This window comes from Vipera ursinii (genome assembly GCF_947247035.1).
Source record: "Vipera ursinii genome assembly, chromosome: 6".
Lineage (NCBI taxonomy): Eukaryota > Metazoa > Chordata > Lepidosauria > Squamata > Viperidae > Vipera > Vipera ursinii.
In genome coordinates, this window is record NC_139515.1 from 54,595,175 (window position 1) to 54,616,539 (window position 21,365).

General features: G+C 41.9%; 2 protein-coding genes across 2 annotated transcripts in view; one reads left to right on the plus strand and one right to left on the minus strand.

Moving 5' to 3' along the window:
* Positions 1–11,761, minus strand: part of LTA4H (leukotriene A4 hydrolase) — a 28,289-nt gene extending 16,528 nt beyond the window's left edge. Inside the window, exons 1-5 of the mRNA XM_083365989.1 lie at positions 11,538–11,761; positions 10,106–10,236; positions 6,152–6,272; positions 4,845–4,913; positions 1,011–1,115 (exon numbers count right to left, since the gene is read on the minus strand). Coding sequence (XP_083222115.1) covers positions 1,011–1,115; positions 4,845–4,913; positions 6,152–6,272; positions 10,106–10,236; positions 11,538–11,690 — 579 coding nt within the window. The 5' untranslated portion in view covers positions 11,691–11,761. The remainder of the gene's footprint in view (positions 1–1,010; positions 1,116–4,844; positions 4,914–6,151; positions 6,273–10,105; positions 10,237–11,537) is intronic.
* Positions 1–21,365, plus strand: part of SNRPF (small nuclear ribonucleoprotein polypeptide F) — a 228,793-nt gene that overhangs the window by 115,348 nt on the left and 92,080 nt on the right. The window lies entirely within an intron of this gene.

The window sequence follows — 21,365 nt, forward strand, 5'->3', positions numbered from 1 at the left end:
AGAGGAAGAAAAGAAATACCATATATACTTGAGTATAAGCCGACTCGAGTATAAGCCGAGACCCCCATTTTCACCCCCAAAAACTGAAAAAAGTTATTGACTCGAGTATAAGCCGATCCGCCGTTCTGCAAGCCTCCGCCGCCGGCGGAGGCTGGATCTGCGCTCTGCAAGCCTCTGCCGCCAGCAGAGGCTCGATCCGCCATTTTGCAAGCCTGAATACACAGGAATACCCTGTGTGGCCACAGCTCTCGGGGAAGCCCTGGCTGTCCGCTTCCTCGCTCCACGCTGCCATTCGGGGCCCGCGCGTTCCCCGGGCAAATCGCGGCACCCAGCAGGCGAGGAAACACGCCCGCTCCAGTCGCCCCCCTTCCCTCAGGAGACGCGAAGCAAGTGACCGCCCGGAGCTTACCGAGGACTTGCGCGCGGCCGAGGCTTCGGTGCTTCCAGGATCGCGCGCACCTCTCCCAAGCCGCCGCCGTCCGGAGACCTGTCGAAGTTTGGGGAGGTTTGGGGAGGTGCGTGCGATCCTGCGCACCTCCCCAAACCTCCCCAAACGTCGGCAGGTCTCCGGAACTCCGCGCCCTTTCTTTCCGCTGCGGAAAGAAGCAGGCAGGCAGGGCGCGGAGTTCCGGAGACCTGCCGACGTTTGGGGAGGTTTGGGGAGGTGCGCGCGCACCTCCCCAAACCTCCCCAAACTTCGGCAGGTCTCTGGACGGCGGTGGCTTGGGAGAGGTGCGCGCGATCCCGGAAGCACCAAAGCCTCGGCCGCGCACAAGTCCTCGGTAAGTTTTTTGTTGACTGGAGTATAAGCCAAAGTGGAATTTTTCAGCCCAAAAAGTGGGCTGAAAAATTCGGGTTATACTCAAGTATATACGGTAAGTTAATTCTTAGAAAACAAAGACATAATTATTACAGACCTGTATGTTTGACAGCTTAAATTTAGAAGGCTGTTTTTTTGAAGACAAGTCATTCATATAGTATTATACAATATGTCATGTAGATAATCTTACATTTTGAATGAAACGAAATATCTTCCTAGTTTGGTCTTCTGGATCAAGCAAGTCTCCATCTCTCTTGGCACTCATAAGAGCTACCAGCTCACTTGGAACAGATATCTGGTTAAATACAAAACATGTCTGTAATTTCTATCCAGTGTAACACTTTTCCTCTTAATTATGGAAACTAGTCAAGGAGAGAAGCAACCTAGAACTAAGGAGAAACTTCCTGACAGTTAGAACAATTAACCAGTGGAACAACCTGCCTCCAGAAGTGGTGAATGCTCCAACACTGGAAGTTTTTAAGAAGAGATTGGACAGCCATTTTTCTGAAATGGTATAGGGTTTCCTGCCTTAGCAGGGGGTTGGACTAGATGACCTCCAAGGTCCCTTCCAACTACTTCTTCTTCTTCTTCTTCTTCTTATTCTTATTATTATTATTATTATTAATGGAAGAGGTTTCATTTTTATTTTCTTTTGGCAAATTATTCCGACAGCTAATTAAAATGCTAAATTTGCAACAACACAACGCAGAAACCTGTTCTTCTGTTATGCATTATGTATATGCTCCTCTCTTCTCCCAGATGCTCCCAAGTCTTGCTGTGTTTTTGAGCTTTGATTTATAATACATCCTCAACAGTTCATTGAAGCAACATTAGATATAAATAGTACCTCAATTATGTATCACTAAATGTTTCAGTTCATTGTCTCTAGCATTTAACAAGGAAACGAAGTACCGTATTTTCCGGCGTATAAGACGACTTTTTAACCCATGAAAATCATCTCAAAAGTTGGGGGACTGCCCTGCCGGCTCCCGCCCGACGCCGGATGGTTCCGCCGATGCTGCCTCAAGAGGGAAGAGCGTGAGGCACCTGCCATGGCTCCCCGAGGACTCCTTAGGAGCCGGGGAGCGTGCGCATGCGCAGGACTGCCCTGCCGGCTCCCGCCAGACGCCAGCCTGCCCTGCTTCCTCCACAGTGAGAGGGGAGGGCGTGCCTTCCTGGGCTCGCTGATTTTCCGGCGTATAAGATGAAAAATCTTGAAAATCGTCTCAAAAGTTGGGGGGTCGTCTTATACGCCGGAAAATACGGTATACAATTTTAATTCAAATAAATTGTTTGAAGTGTAACCATTACAAAAAATAAAAAGAGCTGTTCCGGTAGACAAATCCTACTGGATTTGTCCATACATTTAGCATGTACAAATAAAGGCTTGACATATATAGAAGTTATCTCATACATTAAAATCTATATTTAGGGATGGAATGTCTTGCCAAATGGGTAGAAATATGGCCACTGTAGCAAATGTGGCAAGAAAACAGTTGAATTGCAATTACAGAGAGTGCTGGGGGAAACTGATTATCTGTACCTATAGCAGTCTGGTTTCAGACTTGGCTTTTGTCAGGATTGATTATCTATCTATCTATCTATCTATCTATCTATCTATCTATCTATCTATCTATCTATCTCTCTCTCTCTCTCTAATCTATTCTAATCTAATCTAATCTATTTTAGGAATCACCCATTTTGCTCACATTCTTTGTGGATGATCTAAGAAGGGATTAAGAGAAGAAACACAATGATTCTCATCTTTCAGGATTTCTCAGTGGCTTTCAATGTTAACCACAGTATTGTCTGAACTGCTTGTAAGGTCTGAGAGTTGGTATTATGTAACAGTATTTCTGCTTTCTATTTGAAACATGTTTCAGACAACAGTGGTACAGGGAGAACTTTGGGTCCTTCATCCATCTGTTATAGAATACTCCAGGGCTTGTTTCACCTATACCATTTAATATTTACATGAATATGCTAAGAAAGGTCATCTATAATTTGAGATGCACTATCATCAATATGCTAATGATACCCAGTTGTACTCTTCCCCTTGAGCTAGAGGCAGATGTAGTAGAAGTCCTTATGCATGAAGGCTGCTGGATCAGGATACAGAAAAACATACTCAAACTAAAATTCACCTCAGGCAAGCGGAGTGACTATTAATTTAGAAACCTGTCAATTCTAGGACTATACAATTTATGATTCCCAGGGGCAAAGTCTGGGGATCCTGTTTGACTAGAACCAGGAGAAGCCTTTGACCAGCTTTGGCTAGTACTCTAGATGTGACAAAATACGGAACAGGATACTCTGAGGATAGTTATCATCTAACTATCATATCTAAAATAGGACTAAAACTCACTCTTCCAGTTTCTAGACTGATAACCACTACACCAAACTGGCTTTTATCTCCTTATTAGATTACTGTAATTTGCTCTGCATGGTTTGCCTTTGAAAACCACTTGGAAACTTCACTTAGTAAAGCAATTTGTGTGCTTACTGGCCAATCCCAGTACTGCTGTTATATAATACCTGCCAGGGATGCACTGATTGCAATGTTTTTCTTAGAGCTATTCAAGTGCTAGTTGCTATCTTTAAACCTTGAGGCTTTTAAATCTTGGGGCCTGGCAAATGTTAATACATGATAACATGTAAGTTTAATCAAAAGGAGCAAACAGGACAATGTGTAATATTGGGCTTTCAACTGTTAAGAGAGCTGAAGAATTTAAGTGACGTTTGAGATGTCTTGTTGATATGATTTGTTGACTGACATTTTTTTTTAAACTTTTATTACTTGTCAAATAACTACAAAATTGTCTTCTTTTGTTCCCTTTTATTAATATTAGGCCATTCAGTATAAATTCCCTACTCATCCTTGAGTGCATATGCTCAAAAACATTCATGCAAAATGCAAACAATACTGCATTTAATTATGCTGTTTATTTTTCTTTAAAACTCACTTTTTTTAATAAATTACCCCAAATTGAGTAAAACTGTTTTTCTTTCAGTATGTCACATGAACCCATTAGTTAATTATAATAGGGGTATTTAAATCAGGAGTTTCTGATAAGCAATTTTGGTAATAAAGGGGAAAAAATGATATTCACTGCTTTAAAGCTTAGCTCTTTAAAACTATAGAACACTGGAAATTTCTAACTCCAATAACGGGCACAGCCAGTTATTATCACAGACTTTCATAGAGGTAATCCTTTATGTAATTGCAATGCAGGAAACAAATTATCAACAGGATAAGTTGATAAGAACATCTATACGTTGCAAATTATCTGCTAATGACATCTTTTTTGAGTTTTTATACCATTTAACGTACTTACAGCACTTTTTAGTTCCTCTTCTCCTTTTCTAAGCTCTTACCACAACTTTTTTTTTATGTTTGTGGTTGATTTGTTCATTCTTCAAATCAAAATACTGTCTCGTAGCAAACTTGGATCTAAACCAGTCTTTCTCTATCTCAGAATCTTTAAAACCTGTGGACTTTAACTCCCAAAATTTCACCAGCCAGCGTTTTACCATAAGTGAAATGGGTCTTTAAGATCTTAAAGTTGCTGAAATTGAGAAACACTGGTCTCAACCATATAAGTAATGTATAGCAAAGTAACTATTCAGACTTTACAAACAGAAGGTCAAAAATTGGTACCTGCCAAGACTAACAGGGACCATTTGAATATTTTCAGTGTTTAACTATTTATTTCCTCAAATACTGTAAGTCCATCTGGCAGAATCTACGCAATTTTGAAACAAGCTATGTAACAATTCTGTTGAGCCAACCTAGTACAAAAGAGGCATTTCTGCAACATGAAGTCTTGGGGAATAATTTAAAAAAAGATGCTTCAGCGTATACAGGAATATGAAGCCACATCTTTACCCAGGATCAAACAGTTGATCTCTGCAGCTGCCACATGATCCAGGGAAAAGATCTGGATGCTTCAAAGAGCCACAGACTGTTTCATAATCCCTTGTTCTCCAAAGCACCCTTTCAGCAGTGAAGAGTACTATTACTTACCTCCGCATAATATGTGAACTTTGCAGAGGGAGTATCTTGGCAGGGGAGAAGAGCTCTGCAATGAGTAGCCTAATGAAGAGAAAAGGGCACATATTAGTTTCTGTATAGGTAGTGCAGCAAACCACTAAGGGTATTGCTAATACTGCAGGTAGTCCTTGGGTTACATCTATTCATTCAATGACTGTTCAAAGTTATGATAGCGCCCAATGAATGGAATTTAAAACCAGGTCCTTGGGAGTTCCAGCTGTCATGGCATCCCTGCTGTCACATGATCACAATTGACAAAATTCCCTGCTGACTTCCCACAAGCAAAGTCAATGGGGAAACCACTGGGAAATTGGAAGTCACAATAACATAAAGTCCTTGCTTATTGAGACAGCAACCAGAACTGCCAGAACTACAAAGTTGATAGGTTAAAAAAGCAAGATAGTCATATTAGTGTATCATAGTTTACCCACACATTTGAATGTTTGCATTAGATAATTAACATCTATATATAGGTCTAACAATATGAAACTTTATTATACTTTATATCTTATTTTTTCTGTCTTTTTTGATAATTGTGTTTTGTTCCTTTTGCTTTATTTTTGTTAATTTAAAAACAATATAAAACATATCCATATTAAAAAAGGACTACTGGAACTGCTGCAGCTAAGTGCTATGGTCACATACTTTGCACTTCACCACTGCATTGCTTAGCAATGAAAAATCCAGTTCTAATTGCTTCTGTAACCTGAGGACTACCTGTAAAGTGTTTATTCTATACAATGCCAGCACAGTATCCAATTCTTGCATAATCATATCCAGTCACAATTCATTCAGGCTCATGTCCTCAACTCAATTACACACCTACAGTTTATTGCATCTCATTCAGTAGACTCCTTTCTAAACTTTATGTTCTTAGGCAATCTGAAATTTGGCAGGCACATGGGTAAAGTCACAAAAATGCATGTCAACATTTGTATGTACCTGAGTTATATGCAAAGTTTCCAAAATGACAGTGCTGTGAAGTGTCCAATCTGAAGTTGTACAGCATATATACACATACAAATCAGGATGTGTACATTTATAATTTAATACAACATATATAAAGCCATAGAATCCATGTAAGAATGTTAAACCAACCACTAAACTAAGTAGGACAATGAAGTATGCCTTCACCCTCAACCCTGCCCGTCTACTGTATATTAGGATGCATTAATAACATATTGTATGAACTTTTAAGAAATAAGGCATTCTTAGGCTTATCACACAGTAAGATCAGTAGTATTTACTTATGAGACATATTGCTAAACCAATGTACTCACCTGGCACTGACTAAAAAGAAATGGATGTCTTTTTCCTGATGTCTGCTCGGGAGTAAACCACTGGAGTGCTGAAGACCTTGGAGAAGTTTCAAAGGAGATCTCCACAACCACATCTTGGCCCCTGCAAATATTCAAATATTTAAACTGGAAATATCGTTTAAGTTTTCTAAACCATCCCTCAAACCTCAACTGTAACAAACATGAATATCTGTTGAAAGACCTAAGTGGTCCACCCACAAAACAATAGTGTAAGTAAACTCCATATGCACAACAAAATGAACCTGTCAAATACCAAGTTTAATCTTATATCATCAGATCCCCAAGAAATTCTCAGAACCGATATCCAAAATATTTTAATGGTTATTGACAAACAAGAGAATATGAACACTTTGTTATACCTGAATATATGTGCAAAGAGCCACAATGCATAATGTGCTAGACTTTAACTTACTCTTGATGTATTATTCTTATAGTGTACACGTGCAATGTTGATTTTTAAAATTCATAGTACTTTTTGGATTAAAGAAGAAAACATGCTCCAGAAATCACCAGATTGAAAGTTTCCGAGGACTATTAAGTCTTTCTATAGTATGTTCTAATTAGCTGCAATGCACTTTCTGTATTGTTATGTCTTTGGTGTACAAAACCTGTTAAATAAATCTGAGGTACCATAACGAGTAAATGTTATAACAATAATGAAAAGATTTTGGACATGAACCACCATCTCTCTGGTGGCACAGCTTTATACTGGGATGATGTACCAGTTTTCTTTAGAGGGTGAGGTTGAAGACTTTTGACATCCTATTCTTCTGAAGCAGGATTACCAAGGAGAAATAGGAATAATTAGCAAATGGGTGGTGTTCAGAGAACAAGTTTCCCTGACTTTAAAACTGAAAGAGAAACTTATGGAAATGAATTTGTCCAGCAGTGCATTCCTCCTGATATTATTCACCCTGCTGCTGATTTGGGAGACTTTTTCCTCCATTGCTTTCTCTCTTAGAAGCAGGGAACCAGCCCAGTTTTTAGAAAGCAGTCTTCTAAGTCTGTCTAATTTTAAAGTGGCAAGGTCTAACCACTTTGCCACCCTCATCGCGTCCGCAGATAATCGCCCGGCCGCCCTGTTTAGAGTAACTCGCTCCCTCCTTAATCAGGAGGTGAGGGAGGAGGCCTTGCAGGGTCGTGCCAAGGAGTTTAGTCGATATCTGTCGGACAAAATCGCTCGGATCCGGACCGGTCTGGACTCCGACTGGGCAGAGTCTGATGATGAGGATACGGGCAGTCTTGTCGATGTTATCTGGGATGAGTTCGATCCTGTGACTCCTGAAGACGTGGACAGGATCATGGGGAAGCTGAGCTCCACCACGTGTTTGTTGGACCCGTGTCCCTCCTGGCTGATTTATGCGGCCCGGGATGGGACACGAGGCTGGCTCCAGGCAGTGATAACTGCTTCTTTGAGTGAGGGTAGTTTTCCCGCCACCTTGAAGGAGGCGGTGGTGAGACCCCTCCTCAAGAAGCCTGCCTTGGACCAAGCAATATTAAACAACTTTCGTCGGGTCTCCAACCTTCGCTTCCTGGCGAAGGTTGTTGAGAGCATGGTGGCACAGCAGCTCCCTTTGTTCTTGGATGAAGCTGATTATCTAGACCCGTACCAATCGGGCTTCAGGCCTGGGTACAGCACGGAGACGGCATTGGTCGCGCTGGTGAATGATCTCTGGCGGGCTCGGGACAGGGGCTGCTCCTCTGTCCTAGTCCTATTAGACCTCTCAGCGGCTTTTGATACCATCGACCATGGCATCTTGCTGCGACGTCTCAGGGGGTTGGGAGTGGGAGGCACAGTTTTTCAGTGGTTCTCCTCCTACCTTCTGGGACGTTCGCAGTCGGTGTTGGCAGGGGGGCAGAGGTCGACCTTGAGGCCTCTCATTTGTGGAGTTCCTCAGGGATCGGTCCTCTCGCCTCTCCTGTTCAACATCTATATGAAGCCGCTGGGTGAGATCATTCGTGGTTTTGGAGTTGGGTATCATCAGTATGCTGATGATACCCAGCTTGTTATTTTGACCCCAAACCACCCCAGTGATGCCCTCGACGTGATGTCCCGTTGCCTGGAGGCGGTCCGGGTCTGGATGGGGAGGAACAGGCTTCGGCTCAACCCTGACAAGACTGAGTGACTGTTCGTGCCGGCATCCCGGGAAATTCAGATTATTCCATTTCTTGCCATGGGGGGTGAGCTATTACCCCCCGTAGATAGGGCGTGCAACTTGGGGGTCCTACTAGACTCACAGCTCTCTTTAGAAGAGCATATTGGAGCTGTGACTAGGGGGGCCTTTGCCCAGGTTCGCCTGGTGCGCCAGTTGCGGCCCTATCTGGACCGGGATGCCTTGCGTACAGTCACTCATGCGCTCATGACCTCTCGTCTGGACTACTGTAATGCTCTCTACATGGGGCTGCCCTTGAAGACCACTCGGAGGCTCCAACTGGTGCAGAATGCAGCCGCGCGAGTTGTGTTGGGAGTCTCCCTATACTCCCATGTTACACCTTTGCTCCGCGAGCTGCATTGGCTGCCGGTTGCCCACCGGGTGAGATTCAAGGTGTTGGTAATGACTTACAAAGCCCTACATGGCATGGGTCCGGATTACCTACGGCAACACCTGCGGCCGGCATCAACTTCCCTCCGTCCAGTGCGCTCCCACAGAGAGGGCCTCCTCAGGGTGCCTCCGATCAAAGAATGTCGATTGGTGGCCCCTAGGGGGAGGGCGTTCTCTGTGGGCGCGCCAGACCTGTGGAACCGCTTGCCGGTCGAGCTCCGGATGGCCCCCGACCTTCGCTCCTTCCGGCGGGATCTAAAAACTTATTTATTCACGCAATCCGACCTGGTTTGATGGGTTAAGGGTTGGGGTTTTAATATGGTTTTTAATTACTGTTTATATTCGGGCATAATATTTAATTGTTTTTTAACTTTTGTACTTCGTTTTTTATATTTATTGCCCTGTACACCGCCCTGAGTCCTTCGGGAGAAGGGCGGTATAAAAATTTAATAAATAAATAAAGTGAATTCCTTTTCAAAAACCTTTATAGATTTGTCTTTTCCTTCTCTACTTTTCAAAAGATGTTTTAAGCTTTATTTCTGGAAACTTGGCTTTTATTTATTTGTTAAATTAGCTGCCTATCTCACTGTAGGATTACCCTAATAGGCTTTTTTTTTGAATGAAGAAAAATTTCCTCCTAATAAAAGATCAAAAGTACTGTAGAGTCTTTGGAAACATGTGCTAGACTGTAAAACGAAGAGAAGATTGTGGAATAGAAAGCCAAGAATGTCTTGGAGATTTTAATAATTATAAAACTGGCTTTTCGATTTATCCGGCCTGGACTGAGGGGGGTTTTAGTTTTAAATTTTAACATTGCTTTATTGTTGGGCTATTATTAATTTAATTCTTTTTAATTCTATTTTTATCTTAATTTATATTGTCTTTTAAATATTGCCCTGTAAACCTCCCTGAGTCGTTCGGGAATAGGGCGGTATAGAAAACTAACTAAATAAATAAAGATAACATAAAATCTTCACAATAATATTTACAGTAGTAGAATTATTTTACTCATTTTCACCCCACCTTTATTATTTTTATAAATAACTCAAGGCAGCAAACATATGTAATACACCCTCTTCCTATTTTCCCCACAGCAATCATGCTGGGAGGTTGGTTGGGCTGAGAATGTATGACTGGTTCAAAGTCACCCAGCCAGTTTTTATGCTTAAGACATGACTAGAGCTCACATTCTCCTGGTTTCTAACCTGGTACCTTAACCACAAGACCAAACTGGCTCTCAGCAGTTATAATACTGAAGTATTATACCAGTATAATCATTTATTCAGCAAGGGCAACATCATATATAATGACCCAAGTCCTAAGACCAAGCTATTAGCAAGATAACTTTATTATGAAGATTAAAACTGCATACTTCCTCAAGTGGAAAGGAAATGTGATTTCAAGTGGTGCTCCTTTGAAGCTGTGTCGTTGTCCGAGAACAAACTGAGCCACTTGATTGTTAACAACCACTTTCTGTATTGTTAAGTCTTTGGTGTCCAAAACCTGTTAAATAAATCTGAGTTACCATAACAAATAAATGTTCTAACAAAAATGAAAAGATACTTTTTTTACTTATTAAAGTATTATTACTAAAGTGTTTATTTTAGCACAGAAGATAGTTCAAAATATTTCATTACTGTATATTTCTCGATTTTTCTTTAAAAAAAACCAGATATATGCAATGTTAGGTCAGCTCAAGTCTTAAGACTGGTATAAGCCTTTGTTAAAAGGCTGCATAACCTTTCCTCCTCTCTGGCCCATTTTTTCCTTTTTTATATAAAAAGAGAATAAAACATTTAATTAGTGAAATTTCAAAAATTTTAATGTAAGAAAAATTGCAAAGAGGAACATAATTTCACAATACAACCATTTATTTTTTTTGGAAACTGTTTTGGCCAAAATACCAAACATTTTTGTGGGTCAAGTCACATTTTGGAAGAAAAGTCAGCATTTTATATAGAATCTAGCAACATGAGTAAATGTCTCTGTATGCAAATGTGTCTGTATTTTTGCATTTCCTACGGTTTTGTGCCATGTTTCTCTCAGAAACTGTCAGTCTGTTCCAAGAAAAATGGAGAGGAATTGTGTTTTCAGCTTAGAAAAAGACCCACCCAATTCTCCACAGAGAATTAGGCTATTCTGCACAGGAGGAGGAGGAGGATCACACACACCCCATTTCTCCATTAAGAACTATACTTTGACCTAGCAGAAAGTCCTGGAAGGATTATGCTTTTGCAAGCACAACATCTGCTATCAGGGAGATAAAATGCCAGAAGACCTAAAATTTTATTAGTGCTAGCTCAGCACATTCACAACATTCATTTTTTTTATATTATCCTTTAATGGCACGGTGTGTGAGCCACCATGCGTGGTCATCCTCTCTCCTCCACAACCCTCTTCACTACACATGATCGAAGGACAGAAGTCCTTACGTTTACACAATAAGTAGCAGTGACACCACGTCCCCCCATGTAAGGAAAATCATTTTAATTCAATTGCTTAAAATAGAAGCCAAAGAACACCCTACACCCAATCACTCCAAAGGCATGCTTACTTAAGGAGCAAAATCTATTATCAGCGATCACTCAAGACCGCTGCCCGGCATATCAAGAAGAGAATTAAGCACGAGGGAATTGGGGTGGGTGGGTGGTCGTCCTTTATTTCCCTTCCTTTTGTTTCACTTCAGAACTCCGAATTCCCGGGAATTCTGAGTGCTGAAGCCCAACAAAGCGCGAAAGAACCTTTCACACACACCCCCTCCCCAATTCGAGCCCCCAGCGCCCTCACGGAAGGACCGGCGTTACCAGGGAATTCGGGTTGTCCTGTTCCGACCGCACGGTGAGGGCCGCGGTGCCCCGTAGCGATCGGCTCTCGAAGTCAACGCGGCAGCGCAGGTAGAGATGGTGAGTGCGACAGGCATCAGGAGCAGCGAAGGAACTCGGGTCTACCTCAACCATGGCTCCAAGACACAAGTACGCACTGGGCGGCTTAGGGCGACGCTCGCTATTTATGAAAGTCGTAGGACCGCCTTGTGGGCTGAGGGTCCCACCTCATTGTGGGTGGTCTCAAGGAGGACTCTGGGAGTTATAGTTCTTTACGAGGCCCAGAGCTCACGCCACGTTGGGAAATAGACTGCTACTCCCATGATGCACAACAGCCAAATAGTCTCTGGATATTGATCAAATAACCTATTAACCTATTACAAGTGCGAAACTTCGAGGAAAGCAGATTAAAAGAAGAGAAAGCGACCCTTTAGCCAGTACTTCCTCGTTAGTATAGTGGTAAGTATCCCCGCCTGTCACGCGGGAGACCGGGGTTCGATTCCCCGACGGGGAGATACGGTTTTTTTTTTTATTTCTTTCAAAATCTTAATAGAAACCGAGGTAAATTTCCAGATGGAAAGCAACAGCCAGTTGGCTACCTAATTTACTATCTTTCATTATTTATGTCAATAAACCTAAAAATGGCACCTGATGCTATTCTTGCAACGATCGGTACATCTTTAAGTCAGCCAATTAAATGTGTAAAGAGGAGTATCACAAAAAACGTTTAATTATTGCTTAAAAAATAATGTAAGGAACTTACTGGGACTGTTTTAACTGTGGAACACCTTCATAGACTCGAAATCTGACGGTGGATCAGATTTTAGCCTTGAATTCAAAATACACAATCTGGTCTTTGCTGAAAGCCTTTGTCTTTATCTGCCATGTTTGTTTTGTCTTGGTTTCCAGTACATCATTTAACGGTTTTAAACCCTTTGAAGTGAAGAAACTGTGGTGGAGTCTACCAAACATTAGCCCTATCTGGACCGAGATGCGCTACGCACAGTCACCCATGTGCTCGTGACCTCCCGGCTAGACTACTGCAATGCTCTCTACATGGGGCTGCCCCTGAGGACCACTCGGAGGCTTCAGCTGGTGCAGAATGCAGCCGCGCAAGTTGTGATGGGAGTCTCCCGATACTCCCATGTAACACCTCTTCTCCGCGAGCTGCATTGGCTTCTGGTTGCCCTCCGGGTGAGATTCAAGGTGCTGCTGATGACCTATAAAGCCCTAAATGGCTTGGGCCCGGATTATCTAAGGGAACACCTGCTGCCAGCGTCAATTTCCCATCGTCCTGTGCGCTCCCACAGGGAGGGCCTCCTCAGGGTACCGCCGGTCAAGGATTGCCGACAGGCGATCCACAGGGGGAGGGCGTTCTCTGTGGGCACACCTGCCCTATGGAATCAACTGCCAACGGAACTCTGGACTGCCCCCGACCTTCGTTCATTTCGCCGGGACCTAAAAACCTGGCTCTTTGAGCTATCTGGTCTGGACTGAGGGGTTTAATGTTTTTAAATTGTGATTTAATTTTTGCGGCTAGACTTAATTTAATTTAATTTTAATTTTATATTGGATTGTTTTTAAATTTTGCTTTGTAAACCTCCCTGAGTCCTTTGGGAATAGGGCGGTATATAAACCGAATAAATAAATAAATAAATAAATTGCTGCTGCTGCTGCTGCCACTGTTTACTGAAACAGCAGATCAATGTTTCTCAATCTTGGCAGCTAGAAGACAAGGTAGAATTCTTTATTGGCCAAGTGTGATTGGGCACACAAGGAATTTGTCTCTGGTGCATAAACTCTCAATGTACATAAAAACAACAGAGTGATAAGTCATAGATCATAAATCACAAGATACAAACAATTGATAAATCGTAATATACCAATAGGAGTAGTAGGAAATAAGAGGTGAAAAAGATGAGAAGATAAGATGAGACGATGACAAGGATAATATACAGCCTACTACATGGTAAATATCTTTAGGCATAAGACAGTGTCGACTTTAAAAATTCCCCAACCAACAGAATTAAAGTTTACACATCTTCCGATTGCCAAGTCTGAGAAACACTGGCATGGATAAACTGAAGACTGTGACCAGAGATCTATTTTCACAAGACTATTAGACCCACTATAAAATGGCCTTCTGAGCCAGCCTCATGCTCTGCTTCTAGAACAGTTTGTGCTATTGCTCTTTTTCTGCCTGCCAAAGATTTTTGACCACCAGTAAACTTTGTGCACCAGTTGATGGTGTTTGCTTTTTGGCTGTCTTGTACTTTCCCCACTCTCCAATGGCTTAGGCTTATTGACCAGTCATTGATAATTACATCTACAAATTTATATGTCCATTCTATAATTACTACAAAGCTATTGTACCAATCAATTACATCCATGGTAGGCACAAACCTTTTGGACATGAGATTTTAATGGGTGGGAATAGGGAGAACAGGGGAAGAAAGGAACGAGAACGAAAAGTTATTGTATATTGTGCAACAATAATGTAGATATTTCTATAGAAGCACTAGTTCTAAGAGGTCTTATCTTTCCTTTTTCCTCTACGTGTACATGTGTTACGCTGTGCACAAAAGATATGTTGTACATAAAGTGTTCAACTCCAGGAGGTTTGCCACTCACTCTTGTCATAAAGGGAGCAAGTAAGCTTATATATAAACTGTCTATGTGGGACAATTGATTCCTAATCTAAATTTTGTACTTTGTCTTCTTCTGGAAGTCTAAGGATGAATCTGGATTCACACAACATGTTAAACTATAATATTGTTTATTTACTTTTCATTTAGCATATTGTAGCAAGCCTGATCTTGTAACTTTTAAACAAAGTTTGTGTGACTCTAACCAATTATGGCTGATTTGGCAAATGAGATTAAGCAAACTATGGTGTCTCATAATGTATGAACCCAGCCAGGTTTTTTTTTTCCTCTGGCACCTTTTTTTGATGGCTTTCGAAAGCCAATAGGAATTGCTACTGAGCGTGCCAAAAGACCCGGCCGGAAAACGTTGCACATCCAAGTTGTCTGCAACGAAGGCAAGTTGGCAGGAACTTTGCACCCCTCCCTGCTGCCCAACTACACCATCTCCTAGTTGTAAGTAAGAGAGGACCGGGAGTGGGAGGTGGGGAGCAGCACTTAATTCTGCCCTGCCGAAAAAGCGGAGTCCATGTGCATTCCTGCTTTGTGCTCACCTGTGTCAGCCAGGCTCTCTATGCCACACTGCAGCATGGAGAGCCTGGCACCGAAGCACGGGAAACATGTGTGCGCCAGCCTAATGCTTACCTCGTGTCAGCCAGGCTGACCACAAGTCAGAAGGAAAAAACGTAGTGGCAAAGAAACCCCCTCCTCAAATAACTCACATTTGTCAAGTCTACCCTGCCCTCTGCGAAACCCTTGGCCCAATGGGGAGGCGAAGCCTGGCGGACACGATTTCCCTCTCCACCTTTTTTTAATGGTAGTCCTGAAGATACCTGGAGGAGACGGGAGCAGCAACGGCACGGTGCCGTGGGAGCCGCGAAGCCCACTCTACACGATGGGGCTGCGCGGGGCGGGCGGCAGGGCAGAGGCGGCGCTGGCGGGGTGGCTGCGGGCGCTGGGCACGGAGGTAGCATGCATGGGGTGTAGCGGGCAGCTGACCTTCTACAGGCCAGGCCAGCTGGTGGCCTACCCAGTGCTAGACCTGCGCCGCTGCCTCCTCACCCTGCACACCTACGTGGCCGCCCTGGAGTGCCTGGCCACGTAGGTGCCTTGTAAAGAAATAGAAATAAAATGTTTAACTTATGTATTAATAACAATTTCTTTGCAATTCATTATCTTGTCAGTAACATGACTTCAATTAAATACATATATGTTGAAGGCAGCATATGCACTTCTATTAGGCATCTATTATTTCCCACTGCTAGTCCTTCCAAAAGGAACTCAATATATGTCATACTATATATGCAGAAGTTGTCTCCACTATTAAACTGCAACACATCATTTTCCAAGTAGACAAAAAATTAATATTCCATCTTTACTATACCCACCTGCAGTATATAAACATGGGAGAGCTATCCCACAATTTTTCACCCCTATAGCAGCCTACTATGCTGTCTTCATGATAAATTTGATAAAACAGAACTTAGTGTTCTAAGTTCATCATGAATTACGTCTGATGAAAATAACTATTTTGGCAGGGATGAATTAATATTCATTTTGGGTTATAAGAGCATCTCATGCACTTGAACCAATGTGATCATATCTTTAAAATGTTATGTACAAGCCATTAATAATGTGGTTGCTAATATAGATAGGTCCGGCTTATGAGCTGTTTGTATTTAAGGAGATGCTCATAACAAATTCTAGTTTATTTGGTGAATGCCTGAAAGATGCATTACTTCATCTAAGCCAAAAACAGATGAAAAGACTAAAGGCAATTATGAATTAAACGTGGCTCAAATCTCAAAGATTTGCCAGACGAGAATTGGACAAAACTGGAATTTACTATGAACATTGGCCTTAAATACAATAAATTAAATTTATGTTAAGAAATATATATATATATATATATATATATATATATATATATATATATATATATATATATATATATATATGTATATATATATATATATATATATATATATATATATATATATATATATATATATGGTTATATATATATAATAAAATTATATAAATTTAGGGCTTTATAGGTCATCACCAGCACCTTGAATCTCACCCGGAGGGGAATTGGAAGCCAATGCAGCTCACGGAGAAGAGGTGTTACATGAGAGTATCGGGAAACTCCCATTACTACTCACGCGGCTGCATTCTGCACCAGCTGAAGCCTCCGAGTGGTCCTCAAGGGCAGCCCCATGTAGAGAGCGTTGCAGTAGTCTAACTGGGAAGTCACGAGCGCATGAGTGACTGTGTGTAGGGCATCTCGGTCCAAATAGGGTCGCAACTGTTGCAACTAGTGAACCTGGGCAAAAGCCCCCCTGGTCACGGCTCCTATATGATCTTCCAAACTGAGCCGTGAATCCAGGAGGACGCCCAAGATAACAGTACGGTAAAGCAGTATGGGCAATTTTCGGAGTGTTCCCGGAAAAGAAATGTGTAAAGAAAATTAGGAAAAATCTCTAAATGTAGATAAAGAGAATCCTTTGGGACTCTTATTAATGGGTTGACTGTGTGTGTTGGGGGCCTCATAGGCAGGGAAAGATCAGTCGTGGGCAATAAGGCCGGTAAGAGGATAAAGTGTCCCCTGGAAAGTCCCTTAGGGCAAGGTTGGCAAAGGTACCATGATTCAATATTGTTATTTTGAGTGGCCAAGAAATCCTATTAAAAGCACTAGTGCATTTTGCTCAAAATATGGAAGTTTTAAAAATTGGCTATGTCAAGCATTAAACATATATGTTAATAAAAGAAGTTTATATGCCTGTTAGATTCCAGGTAGTGAATAGTTCATTTATGTTAGAGGAGTGTGGAGGTAGTGTATGTGTGTCTATCTGTGTTGTGTCTAATAACAATAAACAAAAAGGCCTTATTTAAAAACAAACAAACAAAAAGAGATTTGGAACAAGGAGCTCATTGGCTTGTGAACAGTTCCCTGAAATTATAACAATAGTGATTGGTTTGCCTGGAGAAAGTATGAAATGAAATTTTTGTATGTGAAATTGTATATGCAGGCAGTTGGAATGGACATGAATGAGTTAATTTGCTGATGTGTAAATGTGTGTGTGTGTTAGCCCTCAAACCCACCTACCACCCCCCACCCCGTCCCAGGAACAGTAAACTGCAGATTTTATTGTTGTAAAAAAAAGAAAAGCAATAGCAAATGTTTGTATGAGATGAGTTCCATGGAGGATGTGTGTGAGAATTTATGGAAAATGCATGTGAAAACTATTTTTTTTAGTGGTGAGATTTTTGTAAAGTTTCTTTTACCTTCCCCCCCCCCTTTAGTCTCTTTCTCCTCCCCCCCTGTTACTTTAAGAGTGAGAGAAAGAGAGAAAGAAGAAGTGGGGGGAGTTTGGTCATTTTAACTTTTTTTTCCTTTCCTTAGAATTCCGGTCTGAGGAAGGAGGGTGGATGTGAAATTTAATGCCCACTCTTGCAGTTTCAGCTTGCAATTTTTTTTACTGGAAAGAGGAGAGATTAATTGTTGGACAATCTTTTTTGGAAACTGAGTTTTAGTTAGACCTATATATATATATTTATCACCCAAAAGAAATTACTCTGAATTGTTTTGCTTAGATTTGTAGATGTTTTGGCCTACTTGATGGAAGTTTGTTTCCATCTGATTGGAATCTGATTAAATTGGAATTTGACTAACTTTATATTGAGGCAGGACATAAAGTGAGACAGGACATAAAGTGAAGGCAGGACATAAAAGTGAGGCATAAAGAAAACGTGTGTATTAGTTAGAAAAGAACAAGGAAATGGAAAATGCCAAACCACGAATTCATCTGTCTCTCACACCTATTTAGTCAAGCATAGAGCTGTGATACATCTAACCACATATGTCTCGTTTGTAGCTAACCACAAACATGGTGCTGGAAACTTAAGCGCTTCTACAAGGAACCTGTGACCTCGATCAGTAAAAGGTTGCAAGATATTTAGCTAAATTCAGCATAGCAACAAAGGGGAGTTGGTGGCTGTAATTCAAGTAACCAGTCAATGCTCATAAGTTACATTTCTGTGTTTTGCTACTTTTGAAAACTATATATGTACTTGCTTTTCCCTGAAAACGTGTTCAGACATTGATATTGCTTTTTGCTCTGAACCTTTTGCGCAAAATAAAACAAACTTCTTTTGATTCCGGGGTCTGAGTCTCTTGATTCTGCAACAATATTAAAAGCAATATTAGAGTTTGATATAGGACTATTTCAGTAACTCAGAATATCTCATTAAGCTTTTTGTGGAGTTGCAGGACACATTGATGGAGGGTGATATCTGGGAGAATTGGGGGACTTGTGGTTCTGCCCTTGTTTGGAACAGGGAAGGAGTTAAGAAGATTTTTAGGATTGTGAATGGCTATGCTGTTTTGATTAAAGATTTGTATGCAAAACTGTTAGGAAAAGAGGCAGCCAAGTAGTATTTTTGTCTAAAATTGACATTTGAGGAAGTCTTGGTGGTTAGCATTTCTTATTAAGTGTGAGTAATTTTAAATCAGAAAGCGGAAAGGAGGTAACCACTTGTTCATAGCAAAGTATTTGGGAACACAAAAAGCAAAAGACAAAGAGAGAGACATAATGAAGGTGCGATAGTAGATGCGGAGGAAGAAAATGTGAGCGGAAGCTGGGAGAATTTCCCTCCCTTGGTCAGCACTAGCCTGTGGGTTTTATGCCTTACAGCAAGCTCTGAGGTTGTTAATACCAGAGAAGGAGAACATATACACTGACTCCAAGTATGCTTATGGAGTCTTGAATACTTTGGAGAAGGGAAATGAAGAAGATTGATTAATAGTAAAGGGAAAGAGTTGGCTAATGTAAAGTTGATAGAAGATGAAGAAAAGACAGACGTTAGGCCAGAGTGGCAGAAGAGAAGGGAAGGAATGGATAATAGAAGGACGAAACAGGAAAGTTGCTTTTAAGTTGGTTTGCACAGACTTGTGAATTGCATGCATTAAAATTGCTGGAAGCAAGGAGACACTCCACTAACGGGGTTGGCTCAAACATGTGAATTTTATGCCTTAACACAAGCCTTAGAAGGAACAAGAATGTACTATAGAAATATGGAAAGAGAGAAACATGGGAAGTAGAAGAAAGTGAGAGGTGGATGTTGCAAGATGGGAGACGGATGTTGGAAAGAAAGCAAGAAAGCAAGCAAGCAATAGCTAGGACACAGAAGCAGCCACTGAAGTGGGGGTTGCAAGGGATGATTGATACTTTTCTAAAACAGGATGGTTGCATTTATACTTTAGTTAAACAAATCTGTGATAAATATATGATATGTAAACAAGTACATAAAAAGCTCTATAACATCTAGTGGTGAGGCTATTTCAATGCATTCAAGTTGAATTTAAATTACTTCAAGCGGGGGAAATTCCACAGTATGGAACTAATGACATGTTTATAAAGGATTAGATACAGGGGCTGTTTTCTGCTTTGTCTTTTCTCAGGAAACAAGGATTGATAATCCAGACACCTCCATTGGAGTTTGCTGTCCACATGTTTCAGCCTGGTGATTGGGTCCTGATAAAAAACTGGCGTGAAGAAAAACTTACTCCAGCCTGGGATGGTCCCTACCAAGTCCTCCTAACAACTGAAATAGCAGTTTGAAAGAAAGAAAAAGGGTGGAGTCAAAAGAGTGGAAAATAATTCCTGGAGAAGAACCGCTGTGAATAAAAATTACCAAAAACTGATGTGATCATTGTGGGATGAATAGCCTGGGTTTTGTTTGTGATTTTTCTCATTGCAGGAGTAGCAGTTTTCTGGCTTTGGATGTGCTGGCCTATGCTGTACCTGTTCTGTACCAGCCTGCTACCGGCCCTGCAGAAAAGGCAGGGACAACCCCTTTACAAACGGCAAGAGGCTGGAATAAAGCCTGCCAAATTTATTAACATAAAACAGACACCAACCATGAAACAGGAGCTATGAAACAGGAACTATCCAAGCGGTTGCCTTCAGCAAACCAGCCCTCCCACACATTCCCCTTAAATACAGCTCAGGGCATGGCCTCTCTCTGCCTCCTTCTGAGGTACCCCATTGCCTTCCTCTGTTTACTCCTGATTGACTGCCTCCTGCATCGGGCGTCCTTGAACAGGGCCAGCTGTGGGTCATCTTCATTCACGCTGTCAGGCTCACACAGCTGGGTCTCCACCAGGTGGGAGGGGCCTGGCTGAGGGCTCTGCGGAGCCTCAAAGCCATCATCAGCAAGCTCTTCAACACCCCCCTCCTCCTCCTCTGAGTCGTCCGACCCAACTGCCGAACCCACAGGCTGACCCTGAATCACAACAGTACCATCCAAAGGATTCCAGAAGAAGCTGTGGACTTCAGCATTCTACAAACCCTTACATAATATGTTGGTTCTGTGATTGCAACTGTATCACTGAATGCTGTTGTTGTTATCACTGTTGTGGTTGTGGACCAGTCTGTCCCTACGAAGAACCTTGTGACATAGTAATAGTGGAAGATTGGTTATAAATGTGTAAAGGTCTGACACTAAAAGAGCCTCTTTATCCCACATACCCAATTATAGGAGAAATTGAAATTGAGACAGCGGAAACACAACCTGACCTAAATTCAGTTATATTGGGAGATAGTGATAGTCAAATTCCACTGGAGGATATAGAGTGGATAGATTTAAGGTGTATTAGGCAACATCAAACCCAGATTTTTTCCATTGCTAATAAAAACTGGAGGAAAATTGGGATTAACGGTCTATGAAGACAAAGGGCGGGATAAGAAGGAAAAAAGGTCAATAACTATTTCTTCAAAACAGTTTTGGAAAGATGATGAATGGCCTCCAGAGAGAGTAATGCAGGTATATGGACCAGCTACATGGGCTGAGGATGGATCCTGGGATTACAGAACACCAAACTATATGTTAAATCGTATTATCTGTCTACAGCAGACATGTCAAACACAAGGCCCGGGGGCCGGATCCGGCCCGCGAAGTTGTTTCATGCGGCCCACGAAGCCATCCTGGAAACAGTGAGGGAATGGCCCCCACTGCCTTGGCCCTGGCCCAGAGACCCTCCTCCTGCCAGAGACCCTCAGATCTGTCCCACTCCTGCCCAGGCCCCCATAGGCACCCTTGATGCGAAGGATGTAGAGCTGGCCACACCCACCCAGTAGGCCATATGCACTTTAGCCCCGCCCAC